Source organism: Pipistrellus kuhlii, unplaced genomic scaffold (genome assembly GCF_014108245.1).
Source record: "Pipistrellus kuhlii isolate mPipKuh1 unplaced genomic scaffold, mPipKuh1.p scaffold_m20_p_44, whole genome shotgun sequence".
Classification (NCBI taxonomy): domain Eukaryota; kingdom Metazoa; phylum Chordata; class Mammalia; order Chiroptera; family Vespertilionidae; genus Pipistrellus; species Pipistrellus kuhlii.
In genome coordinates, this window is record NW_023425545.1 from 227494 (window position 1) to 245876 (window position 18383).

General features: G+C 63.3%; 1 protein-coding gene across 3 annotated transcripts; it reads right to left on the bottom strand.

The window, feature by feature from the left end:
- Positions 1 to 30: 30 nt before the first annotated feature.
- HID1 (HID1 domain containing) lies at positions 31 to 16557 on the bottom strand. 3 transcript variants are annotated; one of them, XM_036412104.2, is made up of 19 exons: positions 16375 to 16555; positions 11708 to 11857; positions 11154 to 11324; positions 10595 to 10708; positions 9981 to 10087; positions 9648 to 9764; positions 7289 to 7511; positions 7071 to 7127; positions 6286 to 6426; positions 6023 to 6113; positions 5683 to 5834; positions 5508 to 5586; positions 3892 to 4056; positions 3137 to 3364; positions 2698 to 2804; positions 2227 to 2307; positions 1604 to 1695; positions 1269 to 1427; positions 31 to 285 (listed from the first exon to the last, which is right to left on the bottom strand). In XM_036412104.2, exons 1-19 carry the CDS (start codon positions 16438 to 16440, stop codon positions 222 to 224), a joined length of 2364 nt encoding a protein of 787 aa, XP_036267997.1. In that variant the 5' UTR covers positions 16441 to 16555; the 3' UTR covers positions 31 to 221. The 3 variants fall into 3 exon arrangements, with proteins under 3 accessions (XP_036267997.1, XP_036267996.1, XP_045428137.1); XM_036412103.2 differs by having other exon boundaries at positions 7071 to 7130; XM_045572181.1 differs by lacking the exon at positions 31 to 285 and having other exon boundaries at positions 1289 to 1427; positions 2675 to 2804; positions 7071 to 7130; positions 16375 to 16557.
- Positions 16558 to 18383: the final 1826 nt, after the last annotated feature.

An 18383-nucleotide genomic window follows, 5' to 3' on the forward strand; every position in this document is an offset into this window, starting at 1 on the left:
GCCAGGGGGATGGGCGCTCCCGAGCGGGTGGGGGAGTTCGGGAAGGTCGGAGCCGATCCCCGGCCTCTGGGAGCTGCCACCGGGCTCCGTCTCTGCCAGCCCCAGCCTGGTCATAGCACGTTAAAGCTCCGAACGGTCGGTGGGTCGGGGTGTGGGGGGAAGGATGGGGGGTCCAGGGCCCCCCACCCTCTCCTGGCCCCTGGCCCTGCAGGTTTCCATCTTCACACCCGCTGGATCTCAAACAGCTTCACGTCCGTGTCATACCAGACGGGCGGGTCCACATTCCTGCGGAGGGAGTGGGCTGTCACCGGCCGAAAAGACCAGGAGATGCTGGGCAGTGACACTGCCCAGACCCCTCCCGGCCTAGTGCCCACCCCAGTGCCTACCCCAATGTCCCATCCCACCCCCACCCCAATGTCCACCCCAATGTCCCACCCCACCCCCCACCCCAATGTCCACCCCAACCCCCACCCCAATCCCCACCCTAATGCCCATCCCACCCCCACCCCAATGTCCACCTCAATCCCCACCCCAATGTCCCAACCCCCACCCCAATGTCCACCCCAATGTCCCACCCCACCCCCCACCCCAATGTCCACCCCAACCCCCACCCCAACCCCCACCCCAATCCCCACCCTAATGCCCATCCCAATCCCCACCCCAATGCCTACTTCAATCCCCACCCCAATGTCCCACCCCAATGCCCACCCCAATGTCCCACCCCACCCCCCACCCCAATGTCCATCTAGATCCCCACCCCAATGTCCCACCCCAATGTCTCACCCCAACCCCCACCCCAATGCCCACCCCATCCCCTACCCCAATCCCCACCCTAATGCCCATCCCAATCCCCACCCCAATGCCCACCCCAATCCCCACCCCAATGTCCCACCACAATGCCCACCCCAATGTCCCACCCCACCCCCCACCCCAATGTCCACCTCAATCCCTACCCCAACCCCCACCCCAATGTCCCACCCCAACCCCCACCCCAACCCCCACCCCAATCCCTACCCCAATCCCCACCCTAATGCCCATCCCAATCCCCACCCCAATGCCCACCTCAACCCCCACTCCAATGCCCACTCCAATGCCCACCCCAATGTCCCACCCTGGACCCTGGGTGCCCATCCTCAACCAGACAGGACTGCCCCAGTTGACTGTCTTGGCATTACCCCCACCACGATGGTGGGGCCCAGTGCTGAGACGCTGATGAGCCCCACTGGGCAGACCCCCCAGCTGGTGATGGCCATCCCTCCTGGGCCCACCTCAGGTAGATGACGCCCCACATGTAGGTGCGGAACCACATGGCTGTGCCCGAGTTGGCCTGGTACTTCCGGATGAGGATGGGGTGGGGCACGGGCAGCAGCCCCACCAGGGTGCCATGCTGCAGGAAGCGCAGGATCTCCGACTCGTCCGTCAGGCCCCTGCAAGGTGGGGTGTCCTCAGCACACACGTGGAAACCCCCCATGCAGGCCAAGGGGAGTATGGGGCTCACCCTGGGCCCCCAAGGCCCATGCCCCCCATCATACCCCCACCCGAGCCTGGACTGGCCCTCCCCAGAGCCCACCTGTCCCCCCGCCCCCCCCCCCCCAGGCCTCACTTGTCGATGCAGATCTTCTCCACCTGGGGCACCAGCACCTGGAGCAGCCGCATGATGGTCTGCAGCGGCAGCTTGGCCTTCCAGGAGAGGACCTGGGGGAGGGACGGGGCGCCTGGCACTGGGAAAGCCTGACCCTGACCCTGACCCTGACCCTGACCCAGAACTGCAGGCTCCCAAGGCCAGAGTGTCCCAGATCGCTCAGCGAGGCCTGGACAGGCCACGCCCCTGAGCAGTGACTGTTCTCCGTGGTCCGCCGTGGCCTGGCAGTGAGACACCCCATACGCCAGTCCCGGTCCCCTCGGACCCTCAGCGGGCATGCTCAGGCAGGAGTGCTGACCCCCCATGCAGGCGCCAGGAGGGCGGCCTCAGGGCACACAGGGATGGGCGTCCAGGGGAGGAGGGCGGGAGGGTGATCCATTAGGAAAGTCAGTGCCATGGGCACCGGGAGCTCCACCCCGGGTCAGAGGGAGGCCAAGGTCGCCGGCCAGGAGGACTGGTCCCGAGTCTGGCTCCCGGGCCAGTCCTGGGACTTGGACACACTCCCACCGAGGCTTTCCTGAGCTGATGCTCCACCCAGGGCCACTGGCCCGGCCCCCACGGGGGTGCCCCTGCCAAACCCTCACCCACTCCGGCGTGGGGCTCCATTGGCCACTGGCTGACGCGCTGGACGGTCGCCGCTGCTCCCGCCACGTCGGGCTGGGCTCCTGGTCCCAGGAAGGGGGAGGGGTGAGGGTGGGGCATGGGTACATGGTGAGGGCAGAGGACAGCCATCCCACAGCCTGGAACCCAGGAAGGCAACGAGGTCTCCCCTGGCCCGCGAGCCAGGGGGCTCACTCCCCATGAGGACCAGCCCCGCCCGCACCCTTTGCCCCAGGCCCTGGGCCCCAGGCCCTGCCCGACCCAGCCCAGCCCAGCCCGTGACAGGTTTGGGGTAAAGGCCGGCCCGGCCTCCGATAAGGCTGATGGATGAGGCGTCGGAAGGCCACGGGCTAAGCCCAGGACCAATAAAAGGGAGGGTCTGGGGAACCCCCTGCACAGAGACTCCGCGGGTGCCGCCCCCTGCTGGGTGACCCAGGCTGCCAGGCCGGGCCCACCTCGTCAGCCGGGCTGCCGTCCTCGGGGCTCTGGGGGGGCGCAGGCTCCAGGGACCGCAGGGTGCCATCCTCGGACACCTGGGACTTCTCCGTCAGCTTATCAATCCCTGGGGGGCAGGGGGGGCAGGTAGGCGTGAGGACCTGCCCAGTGCCCTCCTGGCAGCGTCTCCCCCGGGCCCCGCCCCCTCCAGCCACTGTGCCTGATCCCTCAATGCCCCACCCCCCACCGCACCCCTCCCAGAGCCCACACCCAGGCGTGAGGCTGGTGCCCCACGAAGCTCTCCCTCTGGGCTCCCCTGTCTCTGCGCCCGCCTCAGCTCCATCCCCCTCTACTCAGTCTCCCATGTCCTTTGCCAGAGAAGGGGTGACACCCCCCAAGACCCTGTCCAGCCCCCACCCACGCCGGGGTCACACCCTCTGCCGCCCGCCAGCGCCGGACCTGGGGTGGCCACCAGGCTGGTCTTGAGGGTGCCAGGCTCGGCGGGGGCGGCGGGCCGAGAGCCCTCCATGGAGGCGCCCTCCTGGGAGCCGGAGCGGGACAGGGGCTCGGGCGCCTTGCGGCGCCGCTGCAGGGCCTTGTGGATGGCGGGCGGGTCGGAGGGCAGGTTGGCCAGCTGGTGGAAGACGCTGCGCTTCCGGATGATGGCGTACACCAGGTTGGAGTTGCCTGCGGGGCGGGGGAAGCCGAGGCTCAGAGGGGCCGTGCGTCCACAGCCGAGTGCCCGGGCCCTAATCGACACCAGGCGGCGGCATCTGTGACCCCCATCCAGGCCGTGCCCGTCAGAACGCCCCTCTCCCCAGACTAAGAGGATCTGACCGCGTGCCCTCTGCCTAAGGCCGCCTCCCCGCCTCCACCTCCACCTCCACCTCCATCCCAGCTGTGCTCCGTTCTCCACCCCTACCCCCCACACCGGGCACGGGGCTTGGTACACAGCAGGTGCTCAATAAATGCCCTTTGGACAACCCGGGGGGGGGGGCAGAGGACTGCTACCCCTTAGACTAAGGTGATCAGACGTCCCGACAAATTGTTAGAAATTGGGGCTGTCCCGCCAAAAGCGGGACGTCCAGTCACCTTACCTTAGACAGGACAGTATCCTCGCCCACGGGCCCCCCACCTCCTGCCCCCGCCCCAGGCCGGGCGGGGTGGGTAGGGGAGGGGGCAGGGCAGGGCAGGGCGGGGCGGGCAGGCCTCACCGTCAAACTGGTACTGGATGATGTTGTTGAAGACCTCCAGCAGGAAGAAGACCAGGTGGTGGTTCTGGGCGGCCGAGAAGAGGAACCAGGTGGTGGAGAAGGCCTCCAGCAGGTGCAGCAGCTTGTTGGCCGCCACCATGGACAGGCTCTTGAGGTAGGGGGACACTGCGGGAGGGGCGCGGCTTACCCCGGGCCCCCCAGCCACCGGACACGGCCTGGGCAGGAGCAGGACAAGATGCTCCTGCTCCCCAGCCCTCCCTGCCCCTCCCCTCACCTCCCCCCCACCCTGCAAAGTCCCTGAAAACCCAGGAAGAGAACCCCCAAGGCCAAGCCACCTGGGAGCAGTTTCGTTCTACCCTTGTCCCTCCACTGCTCCCCACACCCCGAAGCGGGAGGCGGGACACGGATGAAACCATCCCCGCTTTACAGGTGAGCACACTGAGGCTCAGAGAGGCACACAGACTTGCCCTGAGTCCCGTAGTTATAAAATGACTGGACAGGAATACAAGCTCAGGATCGCTAAGTCTTGCTAGCACACCAAAGTGATATTCTCCACAGAATTAAACATGTGTTTGTGGCATAGCCTGGGAGTGTTTGAGTCACATGACTGTGACTGACAGTCACATGATGGACCTGTCTCCTTGTCTCAGGTCCTCCCTCACCAGCCGGGGCAGGGACGGTGCCTGGCTGGCTCACAGATGCATTCTCCCGGCTGGCCCCACCAGCCAGTGCCTGGCTAAGGTTTGCGGATGGAGCCAGTGAGTGAACAATTAGGGAAGGCCCCCGAGCTCACAGAGGAGCCAGAGGCCCTGTACTCCCCACCCACGGGGGACCATGGTCTCCACTGAAGTCCCCCTGCCCCAGCCCACCACTGCCGCGGTGCTGGCCTGAGCCCCTCCCCTCCCTTCCCAGGCAGCTGTCCGCAGTCCTCCCTGGTGGGTGGGGCACATCGGGGCACCCAGGACTGAGCTGGCCCAGACCCGCACTGGCCCACACAGGAGCTACAAGCCACGTGTGACTAGTAAGCCCGGACACATGGGTAGCCCTAACTGATGGCAGTCGCACATAAGATGTTGAAGCCTGACCAAAACAGTGGGTAGAGTGTCAGTCTGCGGACTGAAGGGTCCCAGGTTCGATTCCGGTCAAGAGCATGTATTATACATTGGTTGCAGGCACATCCCTGTAGTGGGTGTGCAGGAGGTAGTTGGTCGATGTTTCTCTCTCATCGATGTTTCTAATCCTCTATCCCTCTCTCTTCCTCTCTGTAAAAAAAATCAATAAAATATATATATATATATATATTTTTTTTTTAAAGAAGGAAGAAAAAAGATGTTGAAGCCTGAATGTGAAAGGATGTAAAGTATCTTGGCTGCACGTGGAGCTGATGGCGTTCCGGATGTGGTGGGTTAAGTCACGTCTACTGTAACATTATTGCCACCTGTTGCTTCCTTTCCCTTCTCCTGTGGCCACTAGGGAACTGACTGGTACCCAGGCGGCTGCCCTTGCATTTCCACGGGACCAGGGTTTGTGAAGCCGGGAGCGGCGGGCAAGTCCGCCTGTGGCCTAGCGCCACCTGGCGGTGAGCGGGGGGAAGGCGGGTTCCGGGGAGCCCCTACCGTTGACCACGATGGTGAGCAGGCAGTCGAAGAGCGGCTGCAGCCGCTGGTGCCCGCTGGTGATGATCTTGTGGAACACCTGCGCGGGGAGCACAGGGCGGCCATGGGGTCCCCCTGTCTCCAAGCTCAGCCGAGAGGACGCCACCACCCCCCCATGCACCCGGGGGCCCCTTACCACAATGAGCAGGTCCGCATGGGTGCCCGTGAAGACCGGGATGTCCATGGGCACGCGCACCGAGTAGGGCTTGTTGAGCCGCACCCCGAAGTTGCGCTCCCCGCTCAGAAGCAGCAGGATGAAGACCCCGATGTGCATCAGGCCCACCCGAGCTGCGCAGGGAGCGTGGGCGGGGTCACCGCACAGGGTGGGAGGGAAGGAGGGGGCCCAGGGGCAGGGACCATCCTGGGTGGGGGGTGGTTTCTGAGCTCCTGGGAGGTGGCCGGACTGGCCGGACCACCCCTCCCCAAGGACCCCTTCCCCCGTGCGCGCCTCCCGGCCTGTGCGCGCCCCTCCTCACACTGGTCCGCTCGGGCGTCGTTGAGGAAGTAGAGGATGGGGACCAGGATGTCCAGCACGTCGCTGCTCTTCAGCACAAAGAAGAGGAATTTCTGGGGGAGGGAGGAAGGAGCAAGCAGGCAGGGTCAGAGGGAGGGGCAGCTGGGAGTCTCCCCAGGCCCGGTGTCCAGCCCTGGCCCGGCCGGGCCTGAGCGGCCGCTCCGCAGGGCGGGAGGTGCTGCCCCCTGGTGGTGAGGGCCTGTTACGTCCCCTGCGGCGGCCCACCTTGTTGAAGTCGCAGAGCTTCCAGAAGAGGACCAGCAGCTCCTGGTGGAACTGGATCTTCTTGGTGGAGTTGGGCAGGTAGGTCTGCAGCAGGGGGTTGGACAGCAGCCGCGCTATGCCCTTGAGGATGAACTGGAAGTCCTGGGAGGGAGGGCAGGGGCCTGTCTGGTCCGGCTCCTCCCTCCCCCAGAGCCCGGCCCCACCGAGAGGCCGAGGGACCCAGATTCCAAGGGCGTCCATAGCTGTCCTGGGTGAGCCCCCAGGAAGCCGAGGCCACGGCTGGCCTGGGGGGCCCTTCCCTCCCGCAAGGGGGTCGCTCACGGAGCACCCGCTACCCGCTGGGCCGGGCTGTGCCCTCTCTCAGTCCTCACAACCAGGCCTGGGACCAGCGACCCCCCACCCCACCCCCCTGCAGCTGCGGAGGGCAAGGCTTTGGGGTGACGTCCGACACATAAACTCGGGTCTGCCTGGCCTCTAGGGCCACTACATCTCCCTCCCTTGACCTTTGAGAAACTTGCCACCACAGCCTCCTCCTCCTGGAAGCCCTCCCAGGTCCCCTCACCCAGTCGGCCCTTTTCTGCAGATTGAAACCCTCAGTCCTATTGTCACTGTTTTACTGCAGTGGCCGGAGACCATGGGACTGTGCTTCCTTTAGGGAGGGGTGAGAACTCCCCCACCCCCACCTCACCTGCCCCCAGCCCCGCCCCCACCCCCTGCAAGGCCATAACCCCGTGGGGTGGGCATGGAGACTCGCCCCGAGCAAGCAAGAGCAGTGCCAACCTCACCTCCTCTCGATGGATCCGGGACAGGTAGTTCACAAACAGGTTCTCGGGCCCTGGAGGCTGCTGAGGGTGGAGCCGGGGTGAGCGGGCGCCCCCACCCTCTGCCCCTACCCCAGGCCTAGGCAGCTGTGCCCCCTCGACCACCCCCGGCTCACCGCCAGGTGCCCACCGGCCACCCATCGCCCAGCTCTGCTAGGGGGGGCGCCCCCTCCTGTGCTTACATCCACGTCGTCCATGGCGGTGCCCGTGGTGGTGCCGTCCACGGTGGGGCCGGCGCTGGCGGCGCTGTCGTGGTCCAAGGTGACGATGAGCACCTGGGCGGCCTCCTCCACCAGCGGCTCCCGGGAGTCGGAGAAGAGCAGGTGGTTGTAGGGGATGCCGTAGCCCACGGGGTCATAGGCACACACGGTGTTGAGCAGGGAGGTGAAGAGGGGCAGGGCGTGTCTGCGGGGAGAGGGGCGGGGGGATGGGAGGCCCCCAGGCCCAGCCCGCCTCCATCCAGACCACCGGCCGCGCCCTCCACACGCGCCTCAGCGCCAGCTCTGGGCGGGCCGGGCCGCAGAGCCGGGAGCTCGGCCCTCCCTGCAGGGGCCCTCCCTGGCCTTGGTCCTGGCCTGCATTCGGACCCGGATCTGCACGGGGCTGGGCGAGGCAGGAGGAACTTATTCCCCAGAGTGGGTGGCCGGTAGGGAGGGGCTCCTGGGAGGCAGTCAGGTCCACATCCCTCAGAGTCCTACCGCCAGGGTGAAGCCTAGTTTTATTATTATTATTATTATTATTATTATTATTAATTATTTTATTTATTTATTTCAGAGAGGGAGAGGGGGAGAGAGAGATAGAAACATCAATGATGGGAGAGAATCATTGATCGGCTGCCTCCTGCACACCTCCCTGGGGATCGAGCCCACCACCTGGGCCTGTGCCCTGACCGGGATTGAACCCTGACCTCCTGGTTCAACCCCTGGGCCACGCCGGCCGGCATGAAACCTATTCTTTTGTTTTTCTTTAAATACTAGTTTTTAGAGGTTCACAGCAAAACTAAGGAAGGTCCAGAGACGTGCCACCCCCGCCCCACACACACGGGCTCCCCCACCAGCACGATCAATAAGCCGCGTGGACACAGAAGCACCAAACCCACCGTTCCCAGCAGGCTCATCTCGGCGCCCGGCACCTCCAGGCTTGGGCAAGTGTGTGATGGTGGGGCCCCCGGGCTTGTGGGGGGCCTCCCACCCAGGGCTCTGAGAGGGACTGAGCCCCCCTCAGGAAGCAGCGCACATGCTCAGTCCCCCAGGCCCCAGGCCGGGTGCTCCATTCAGAGATCCGTGCGATGTCAGGGCTCAGGCTCCTCGTCTTACGGAGGAGGAAACAGACCCTGCGAGGTGACGAGGGCACGGCGTGCCGTCTGCCTGATAAGGCTGCTGAGGAGGCACACTGGGCGGCTCCAGCTGTGGCTGGGAGGGGTCCCCAGGGCTCCCTGCTGGGGGCGGGGGTGGTGGGCGGGACACCAGGAAAATCTGAAGGAGGAGCGTGCCACGTGAGCACCAGAGTCTGGAAGGGAGGGGATGAGGCAGGACCCTCGGGGACTCGAACCCCGGTGCTGCCAGCACAGCCCGGGCACCGCAGGAGCTGCACAGCCCATCGACCTGTATCTGCTCCACATGGGCTCGCCATGTGACACCTCATGTGCTCACATGAGCCCCCAGGACCAGTGAGCGAGCACCCCAATCTGGCCGGGCTTCCCCATCCTTCACGGTATATTCATTATGCCCCCCAACCACTGTCTACATTGTACTGACCCCCCCCCCCAAAAAAAAAATAAATTGCACTGCCCAATACAAGCCGCAGTAGCTCCTAGGGTCAGCAAACTCATTAGTCCACAGAGCCAAACAGCAACAGGACAACTATTGAAACTTCTTTTGAGAGCTGAATTTTTTAAACTTAAACTTCTTCACAATAGACTCGCCCAGGCCGTGGTATTTTGTAGAAGAGACACACTCAAGGGACCAAATCGCGAGCCGCGGCTTGCCGACCACGGGCCTAGGAGCTTGACATGCGGCTGGTACGAAGTGGGAGGAGCTGTGTGAACTACACGCCTGATCCTGAACACTCAGCATGAGGAGGCATGTCCCTCATCCCGATAGCTGTGTATGGTGATGGCATGTTACATGCTATTCTTTTGGCTAGGTGGTGGTTCAATCAAACATATTATTATATGTCACCCGTTTCGTTTTTACTTTCCAATGTCGCTAGTAGAAATATTTAAATCACATGTGCGGCCCGCATTCTATTTCTACCAGATGGAGGATCCAGGCACCTGGCACCCAGGGACCCCAGTGGACATTGGACAGCACTGGCAGGTGTGGCTGTTACGTTACAGGTCATCACCACCAGGGGGCAGCACCTCCCGCCAAATAAGGCTCCCAGGGCTGCCGGGTGGCCTCAGCTCCTCAGCTCTGCGGCCTGGAGCGAGGAGGAGGAGGAGGAGGAGGAGGAGGAGGAGGAGGAGGAGGAGGAGGAGGAGGAGGAGGAGGAGGAGGAGAAGGGAAAGGAAGGCAGAGGGGGTGGGGGGTGGGGGCTCACCTGTTCTCTGTGGAACAGAAGAACTGCACCCACGGGTTGCTGCCGTCGCTGTCCGGAGCCGGAGGCAGGTACATGGCCTCAGAGAAGCAGGTCAGCAGCAGCTTCAGCAGCTCCGTCCTTGGGGGGGAGGGAGGGGGAAGGGGTGCAGTCCCTGAGGGTCCCAGGGCTCCCCAGGAGGGCATGTCCACCCTGCCCAGCCCAGCTCAGGTCCACGAAGAGAAATGGCCCCCTTTTCTCCCTGTGAGGCTGCGCTGGGCCAGGAGGGGCAGCGTCCCTCGGCAGGGCCAGGCTGTCCCCTCCCGGAGCCGCAGCCTGGGGCCCACGAAAGCTCACCGGTTGGTGTCGTGGATGTAGTTGGGCTGGGGCGAGTGCGCAAAGCCCACGCCCGCCTCCCAGATGTATTCACAGCTGTCCAGGGAGTGCATGTCCTCCGCCAGGTCCTGGGGACAGGTCAGGAGCGATGGGGCTGGGGAGGGCCGACCTAGGCCCCCGTCCCTCCTGTCACCCCAAACTCAGACTCTCGAACGCCCCCGGCGCTGACGCACAGGGAAGAGACGATGCTCTCAAGCCCTCAGTCTGGCTCTTTCACTTGCTCAGCCCAGCATGAGACGCAGAGAGAGAGATCGGGGAAGGAGGAGAATGGGATTGGGTGTCTAGTGGTGGGCGGGAATGGGGGGCAGGAAGCACTCAAGGTCAAGTCCACGGGCTGACGGAGAGGGAAAGGGCCAGGCCTCCTGTGCCCAAGCTCTACCCTCACCCACCGCCCAGGCAAAGACAATGGGAGCCTGTGCCCAGCCTCCCGGATGCAGGGGGCATGGCTGGGCACCAGGTGGCTCCACGCCAGCTGTGCCAGCCTCCGCCCCCACCCCGGGACCAGGCAGCCCTGTCCCCGAACATCCGCCTGGAGCGTCACTCAGCCACTCCGGAGCCGGGCCCGCCGCTCTCACCACCGTGCTCCTGCGGTGGCTCTGCACGGTGAACTCCGGGCAGAAGAGCAGGTCGGCGATGGCCAGGAGCAGGGACTCGGCCAGGGGCCGGGCATTCTCGTCATCGTCTTCCCCCTGCTCCGGACACAGCGCCCAGGCCCCTCAGTGGGGCCGGCCAAGGAGAGGCGGCCCCAGGGTTTGGGGGAAGGGAGGGGGTCGGGGTCTGGCCCAGAGCGGACTGGGAGCAGTGAGGAAACCTCCCGCTGACGGGAGGGGCCGGGCCATGCATGTGCCCGAGTCTCTGGGTCCCCTCAGCCCTGCAGGGAACCACCGGGCCGCCCCCCACCCCCCGCAGGTGCCTGGAGCTAGCCCAGGCAGAGGCGGAGGGAGACGCAGGGAGAGGCCCAGCGGCCCTGTGCCCAGCTGCGCCCAGCTGTATGGGCAGAGACGGTGGGAGCGGAGCCCCGCTCTCCCCAAAGCCCGAGGATGTCTGGAGGCGTGTGGCCGGCCTGGTTCCCGCCCTGGACCGGTTCCTGCCCTTTCACAACTCCGCTGCCCGCCCCGCCCCCCGGGCACAGACCTCGCCTCGCCCGGCGCCGGGCACCGTGGACCAGAAGAAGCCCCTCCAGTCCGGGTCCTCGAAGATGTAGGGCAGCACGCGGGTGAGCAGGCGGCTGCAGTTCAGGACGATCTGCTTCTCCTTCTCCGAGTGGCAGCCGCTCTCCGCGCCCTGCACCAGCTTCTCCACGGCCTGCGGGAGGCAGGGGGCACGCTGGGGGGGCAGCGGGTCCCGCTCGTGGCTCGGGATGGGCACCCACAGGGCCACCCTCTGGCCAGGGTCGGCCAGCCCAGGCGGACGGGACACTGGCTGCGATCGTGGTGAGCGACCACCCCTCGGAGCCTCAGTTTCCCTCTCTGTAACATGGTGACCCTCACAGTGGCCGCGCCCAGGGCGAGCTCACTGAGCTGACCCACGGGAAGTGCTCAGCAGGGTCCGGCCCGGGTCACTCCCCGTGACCGCGTCCCCAGACCCAGGGCCCGCCACGCCCCTCGGACCGCAGGGCGGGCCACCGTGAGGGTCCCCCCGCGGGGGGCAGAGGCCCAGCGGGGCGGCCGGGGGCCGGGCCCCCTCACCTTGTAGCACAGAGTGGCCAGGTTGGAGGGCGACTCCTCCCGCACGGCCCGGATCTCCGCCGCCGGCACCAGCGCGAAGACGTCCTGCACCGAGGTGGCCGTGTCCGCCCAGAACTGGTCCCAGAAGGCGTCATCGGTGGCTTCCACGGGCTGGGGGGGGGGGGGGCGCGAGTGTCCAGAGCTGCACAGTCCCTTGCCAAAGAGCCCACAGTGTGCCCAGCATGTAGCCAAGGAAACCGACCCCCAGGAGGTCAGCCATGGCCCCGCTTCTCCACCCCTGCTGTGCCCAGAGCGTCCCCTGTGGCCACCATGGGGCCCGGCCACACAGACAGGCTGGGACACGTGGCACAGATGCCAGGGGTCCGCTGGGCCTTGAGGGACTGTGTGGCCATCCACCTCTCCGGAGACCTTCTCCCACCCCCTGCCTGCAGGACTGAGCCCAGACCTCAGCCAGCCAGTCAGCCCAGACCTTACCTAACACACCTGCACGCTGCACGCCTGCATACACACGTGAGCACACACACGTGCATGCACACACGCCTGTATCTGCTGTCCCTACAGCACAGCCAGGCTGTCTTTTCTCCCAGCCTTTGCTCAGACTGCCCCGTCTTCCAGCATGCCCACCCCTCCCGACACATCCCCAAGTCCCACCAGCCCCACGGAGACAACGTGCCTTAAACACACGTACCATATGCCTTTTGCAATCCCTGTGAACGGGAATTTCTGGGAATATTTCCCAAGGAAACAGTTATGCACGCATGAGGATGCCAACGAAGTGTCGTGGTAACAACGGTAACAAGTTGGGCTCAATCTAACTAACCAACAACGGCACAGAGTGAAGGCACAGAGATCACCCAAAAGCCTTGTGTGCATGCACATAAGCACAACCAATGGACACAGACACCAGGGGGGTGCGGGCATGAGCGGGGTTGGGGGGGGGACGACAATAGGGGGATAAGGATGCATATGTAATACCTTAATCAATAAATAAAAATATAATCACAATTCTGGCCCTAGCTGGTTTGGCTCAGTGGATAGAGCGTCAGCCTGCAGACTGAAGGGCCCTGGGTTCATTCTGGTCAAGGGCATGTACCTGGGCTGCAGGCGCCTCCCAGGCCTGGGCCCTGGTTGGGGGACATGCAAGAGGCAACTGATTGGATGTGTTTCTCTCACATCGATATTTCTCTGTCCTTCCCTCTCTCTTCCATTCTCTCTAAACATCAATGGAAAAGTATCTTCGAGTGAGGATTAAAAAGAAAATAATAATAAAGAGCTCTGAAATTCGTTTAAAGAATAATAATAATAATAATAATAATAATAATAATAATAATAATAGTGTTCTCTGAAGCCACTTCTTGCAAGAAGTCTCCAGAGCTCTGGACAGATGGGCTGGCTCCCACCTAGAAACGCCCTCCCGACCCGCTCCCCATGGCCCCTGGCTCCACCAGGCTGAGCCCTTCAGTCCACAGCCTTCCTGCCTGGCCCGCGGCTGAGGCGATGGCAGATGCTTAGGCGATATTTGTCCAGCTAACGGCTAGCAGCACTCCTCGAGATCCCTTCAGCCCCTCACGAGGCAGGGCCGAGGCCAGGGGCTGGCCAGAGTTAGGGCTGGGGTCCCAAGCCTCACCAAGGTGCAGGTGTGCCCAGGCCACTCCCCAAGCAAACCCCCCACGAGCTACAGGGCAGCAGGTGGCCTTGGCCCTCAGGACAGGCCTGGCACCAAGGCCCGCTCAGTCCCAGAACTGGTAGAGCCAGTTAGTGTGGGGAGAGGAGTGGGGAGGGGGCGACAGAGGCCAAAGGAGGGGCCCTGGGGCTGGGGTTTGCTGACAGCCCTCTGACACTCACTGGGGTCCCATACCCCAGTGTGGCTGGCCAGGGTGGGGGTGGGAAAGGACATCCCAGAAACATGAAGAGCCCTCCCTCCCCAGTCTAAAAGCACCGATGGGAAGCCCTCATCTCTACACCTTCCCCACCTTCCAGGTAACCACTACCCCCCTTAAAGGGGCAGAAACTCATCTCAACACCAAGTAGACTTGGCCTCTGACCTAGTTCATCAAGCAAGTGTCCCCAGGATAGGCCAGCCCTGGAACAGAGGAGAGTCCCAGCTGGGAGCTGGCCTTGAACTTCAAGAGTGGTGACTTTCACCTCCCCCATCCTTAACCAATCCCACCATCCCACCGTGGCTTGAACACTTCAATTTGGCAACCATTGCCTGACCACAGGCTAGCCTGATGCTATAGGTGTCGGCCAGGGCCACTGGGGCCCCTTAGGCTTCTAAGGGGCGGGACATGGCTTAGCTCCTGCCTCAGTTTCCCCAGCTGGGCTCCACCCAACCCCAGAACGCTCCGAAGTCCAAGTCAGTTTCTTTGGAAAGAAGCAGCCGGGCAGGCCCCACCACCAGGGCACAGGACTGAGCTACCTGGTGGGGAACCAGCTGTGCTCGCCCCGGCTCTGCCAGGACCTGCTCAGGCCGGAACCCCCCCCTTCTGGAGGACCCAGCCGCATCTTTGGAAACCTTTCTGGGGGGGAGGAGGGAAGGACCAGCCTGCAAAGGGCGACCTGTCCTGGAAGACTGAGTCACCGTGGCATGCACACGCACATACACGCACACACATGTAAACATGAACCTTCCAGATCCCATCTGCCCAACAGCAGAGAACCTCAGCACATGTGGGATGGAGGAGAGGGTCCAGGTCCAGGAATGTCCCCCTCCAGCCCCCTCCCCCCAAACTGGGAAAGACATAGGGAGCCCAGCCAAAGCTCCCGGCCCTCAGAGCCAGGCCGGGCCGGGCGGGAAGGAAGCAGGAAGCAGCACAGGAAGGCTGGGTGGTGGGGCAGACGCTGGGCCAGCTTGTCACTGCCCACAGCAGAGCTGTGTTTGCAGCACAGCGCCGGGGGCCGGAAGCTGGAGGGTGCCCCGCGGACAACCGCCTGAATCTCCCTGGAGACACGGAGGGGCACGGTCTGGGATGACTGCCTGGGAGCTGGTCCTCACTCCCCAGCCGCCCAAGCCAGGTCACCACCCAGGACCTGAGGTGTCAGACCCCGAGGGTGACGTCACTCCCTCCAGGCAGCTCAGGTCCTCCCACCTACAGGGCCCCCGTGCTCCCCAGAGTGAGACCAGGCTGGCCTCTGGCTTCAGTCCTGTCCCAAGTCAGCGCACTCTCCTCAGCTGGGAAACGGGATGGCAATGCCTCCTGTCAGCTCCATCAGTGTATGGAGGGGTGGGGGGAAGCAGGTAGGAATGTAGTCCATCCAGATCCCTTGGGACCTGGCTGAGCTAGTCCTGCTGGGCCAGCCCTGGACCCCAGCAGCTGAGCCAATAGCCCAGAGTTCACTCCTCCAACAAGCTGTTTCCTGGCCGGTAGGTAAACACTGGAGCCGGCCTTCCTCTTCTCTCTGCGGCCCCACCTTGAGGGGCAGGCGCCCTGCCACCCACAGCCCCAGGCGTCCCACTGAGAGAGAGCCAAGGGCCGCGCAGCCCAGGAGCCCGGGGAAGTGGCCGGGAGCAAGGTCTGGTTCCTGCGGCACAGCCCGCAGCCGGCCGGCCTCTCCAGAGCCCTGGGCACCGCCAGCACCTGGCCTTTTCCTCATGGGGACAGGAGAGGGGGGACCTGTGCTCTGGCCTCCGGAGCTGTGGCTCCCTCCATCCCACCCTCACTGCCAAGAGCAAGAGAGAGCGGAGCGCTGAGGAGCAGTGGGGTGGGTGGGGTGGGGTTGGGGGGAGAGGAAAGCCCCAGATAGCAAGCAGCAGGTCCTGACTCCCTTGAAAGTGGGGGGATCTGGGGAGTCAGGGCCGGCGTCTCTGTAGCCAGAAGGACCTGGTTCAAGGGGTGAGGAGAGAAGGGGTGGGCAAGCAAGCGCCTTGCTGGGCCAGGACCTGCTTGGGGGGCAGCGGGGGAAGGAGGTGGCCTCTGTGCCACTTGTGGACTCGGGGGGCATGGACTAGAGCTGCAAGACACCCCCAGCCCCACACCGGCCGGTCAAGGGCAATGGGCAGGTCTCTCAGCCCCGAACAGAGGGTACCACAAGCACAACCATACCCACAGCTGGGCCTCAGAGGAGAAGGCCCCTTCAGGACTGGTCCCAGCTGGGACACCGGGCTCCCTGAGCCTGGGACCCGGTCCTCTAGCCAGGCTGCTGGGCCTCTCCTGCCTCGGGCATGGACCTGGGCCCAGCAAGGCTGCCGCCGCCGCGCACCAGCTGTTTCCCCGGCCAGGGCGGACGCCGGCCGGCTTTGTTTGCATTGAGTCAGCCGGCTGTGGGTCCGGGACCGGCGGGCACCGAGGGGCAGGGAGGGGCGCAGGGAGGTGGATGGGTGGGAGGAGGCGGGGAGAGGCTGGAGATATAAGCCCGGAGGGACGGGTGGATGGGGGATGGGAGGGGGTGGACAGCGGCGATGCCGGCTGGGGAGTAGGCACACGTCAGCCTTAGGTGGCAGCGGCGGCTGCGGGAGAGGATGTTCCCGGGAGAGGCGGCTGGGGGTGGGGGGCCGGGGGTGGGGATGGAGCATCGGGTGCAGGCCAGGGATTGGGCTCGGACCTCAGTATCCCCCGCCGGCCCGGCTGGCTCCCCGCTCCCAGGGCAGGCCAAGTGCGCGCAGCCCCCGGCCCGGCCCTGCCCAGCCCCCGCCCGGCAGGTGGGGGGAGGCCGGGGTCCCGGCGCACCTGCGTCTTGGTGGTGAGCTGGATCACCGCCTTTCGGAAATTCAGCTTGGAGTCGGCCGACCCCATATCGCTGGAGCCCGCTCCGGCCCGGCCCCGGCCCCGGCTCCCGCCCCGGCCCCGGCTCGGGATCCAGCTCCGGCTCCGGCTCCAGCTCCGCGGCCCCCGCTGCTCTCGCAGGAGCAGAGCGGAGCGCGGCGCCCCGCCCGCCGCCGCCGCCGGCCCCGCCTCCCGAGGCCCCGCCCCGTCAGGCCCCGCCCCTGGTGGCCCCGCCCCCGCTGCACCTGCAGCCTTGGCAGGCACCGTCCGCTCTGGCGCCCGGTCTGCCTCTCCGTCTCAGCGGGACCCAGTGCCTCCGCACCCTTCCTTCTTTCCTGTCCCCTCTCCGTCTCCCATTTCCGCCCCAGCCCCAGTCCCCGATCCTCCCGATCCCCGTCCTCCTGGTCCCCATCCTCTCGGTCCCCACGCTTTCTTAGCCAGCTCTCTCCCTGGAGTTTACTCCTTGTCAATCCTGTCCTCCCCATTCTTCTTCTTATTATTATTATTATTATTATTATTATTATCATTATTATCATTACTATTGTTTAGCATCTGCTCTCTTGGTTCCCCTTTTTCTGACCTGTTAAACCCACGTGTCCAGACAGCCCAGACTCAGCGTGAGGAAGGCGGACTCCAGGAAAGCATCGCGGATCTGATGGGACTCCCACCGTCAACAAATGTGCGGTGCGGAGGGACTGGTATTTAGCAACACTGTCAAGAATGGGAGCTCATTTTTTTAAAATATATTTTATTGATTTTTTTTTTAACAGAGAAGAGAGAAAACAGAGAGCTAGAAACATCAATCAGCTGCCTCTTGCACACCCCCTACTGGGGATGTGCCCACAACCAAGGTACGTGCCCTGGAATCGAACCTGGGACCCTTCAGTCTGCAAGCTGACCCTCTATCCACTGAGCCAAACCGGTTTCGGCTCAGGGCCTACTCTTAATGAGCAATTATCTAGGGAGAGAATCAAGAAAAGAATCAGCCATGATTCAACCAGTGAGCCTTTGATAGAGGCAAAATAGTAGTAGTAGTAATTAATAATAATAATAATGTGACAAAAAAAATAATGTGACATCCATATCGCCAACAACAGAATCCTACCTCTGAGGTAAGTATTATCCACATGATACATTTGGGGAAACAGAGGCCCAAAACATTTAAGTTATTTGCCCCAAAGTCACACAACTAGTAAAGAGCAAAGCAAAATAATTAAATAAAAATAAAAATCCAACTCACCCCTATCTGCAAGCCTCTGGAAATCCCAGGTGCTTCAGAAGGAGGTGAAACTCGGCTTCCGTAGGAATTCCACCGGTGAAAAGTGAGGGCCACACCATCGAGGCAGCGAAGGGTGGCGAAGGCAGAGGAGGACAGGTGTGGAGGAGGAAGGAGGGGAGAGGTCACTGAGTGAGCAGACTGGACAGAGGGTCTGTCCTTGCTCCAGAGGCGTGTTTTCCCTGCCCTGGATGAAACCCTGGGCAGGCTCCATGGCTTTTCTGATCGCTCTGAGATAGCGAATGAATGGCACCTTTATTTGGCATTTTTAAAAAATCCAGTCCTCTCTTCAAAGCACCCAACTCTAGTCCAGCCCAGAGTGACATTAAAAACTCTGAGTCTGCCCCTCCACAGCGGCTCAGTAGCTGAGCATCGATCTGTGAACCAGGAGGTCACAGTTCAATTCTCGGTCAGGGCACATGCCTAGGGTTTCGGGCTTGATTTCCAGTAGGGGGTGTGCAGGAGGCAGACAATTAATGATTCTCTTCCATCATTGTTATTTCTGTCTCTCCCTCTCCCTTCCTCTCTGAAATCAATTAAAAAATAAAAATGAGCCGAAACCGGTTTGGCTCAGTGGATAAAGCGTCGGCCTGCAGACTGAAAGGTCCCAGGTTCGATTCCGGTCAAGGGCATGTACCTTGGTTGCAGGCACATCCCCAGTGGGGGAAGTGCAAGAGGCAGCTGGTCGATGTATCTC

Excerpts from the sequence above, each read along its gene's own strand:
- HID1 (XM_036412103.2), bottom strand. The coding sequence starts at position 16,440 with ATGGGGTCGGCCGACTCCAAGCTGAATTTCCGAAAGGCGGTGATCCAG. Across the intron at positions 6,114-6,285 it reads AGCTCTGCGACTTCAACAAG|AAATTCCTCTTCTTTGTGCT; the intron begins GTGGGCCGCCGC and ends TCCCTCCCCCAG. Across the intron at positions 2,805-3,136 it reads CAGCCTGGTGGCCACCCCAG|GGATTGATAAGCTGACGGAG; the intron begins GTCCGGCGCTGG and ends CCTGCCCCCCAG.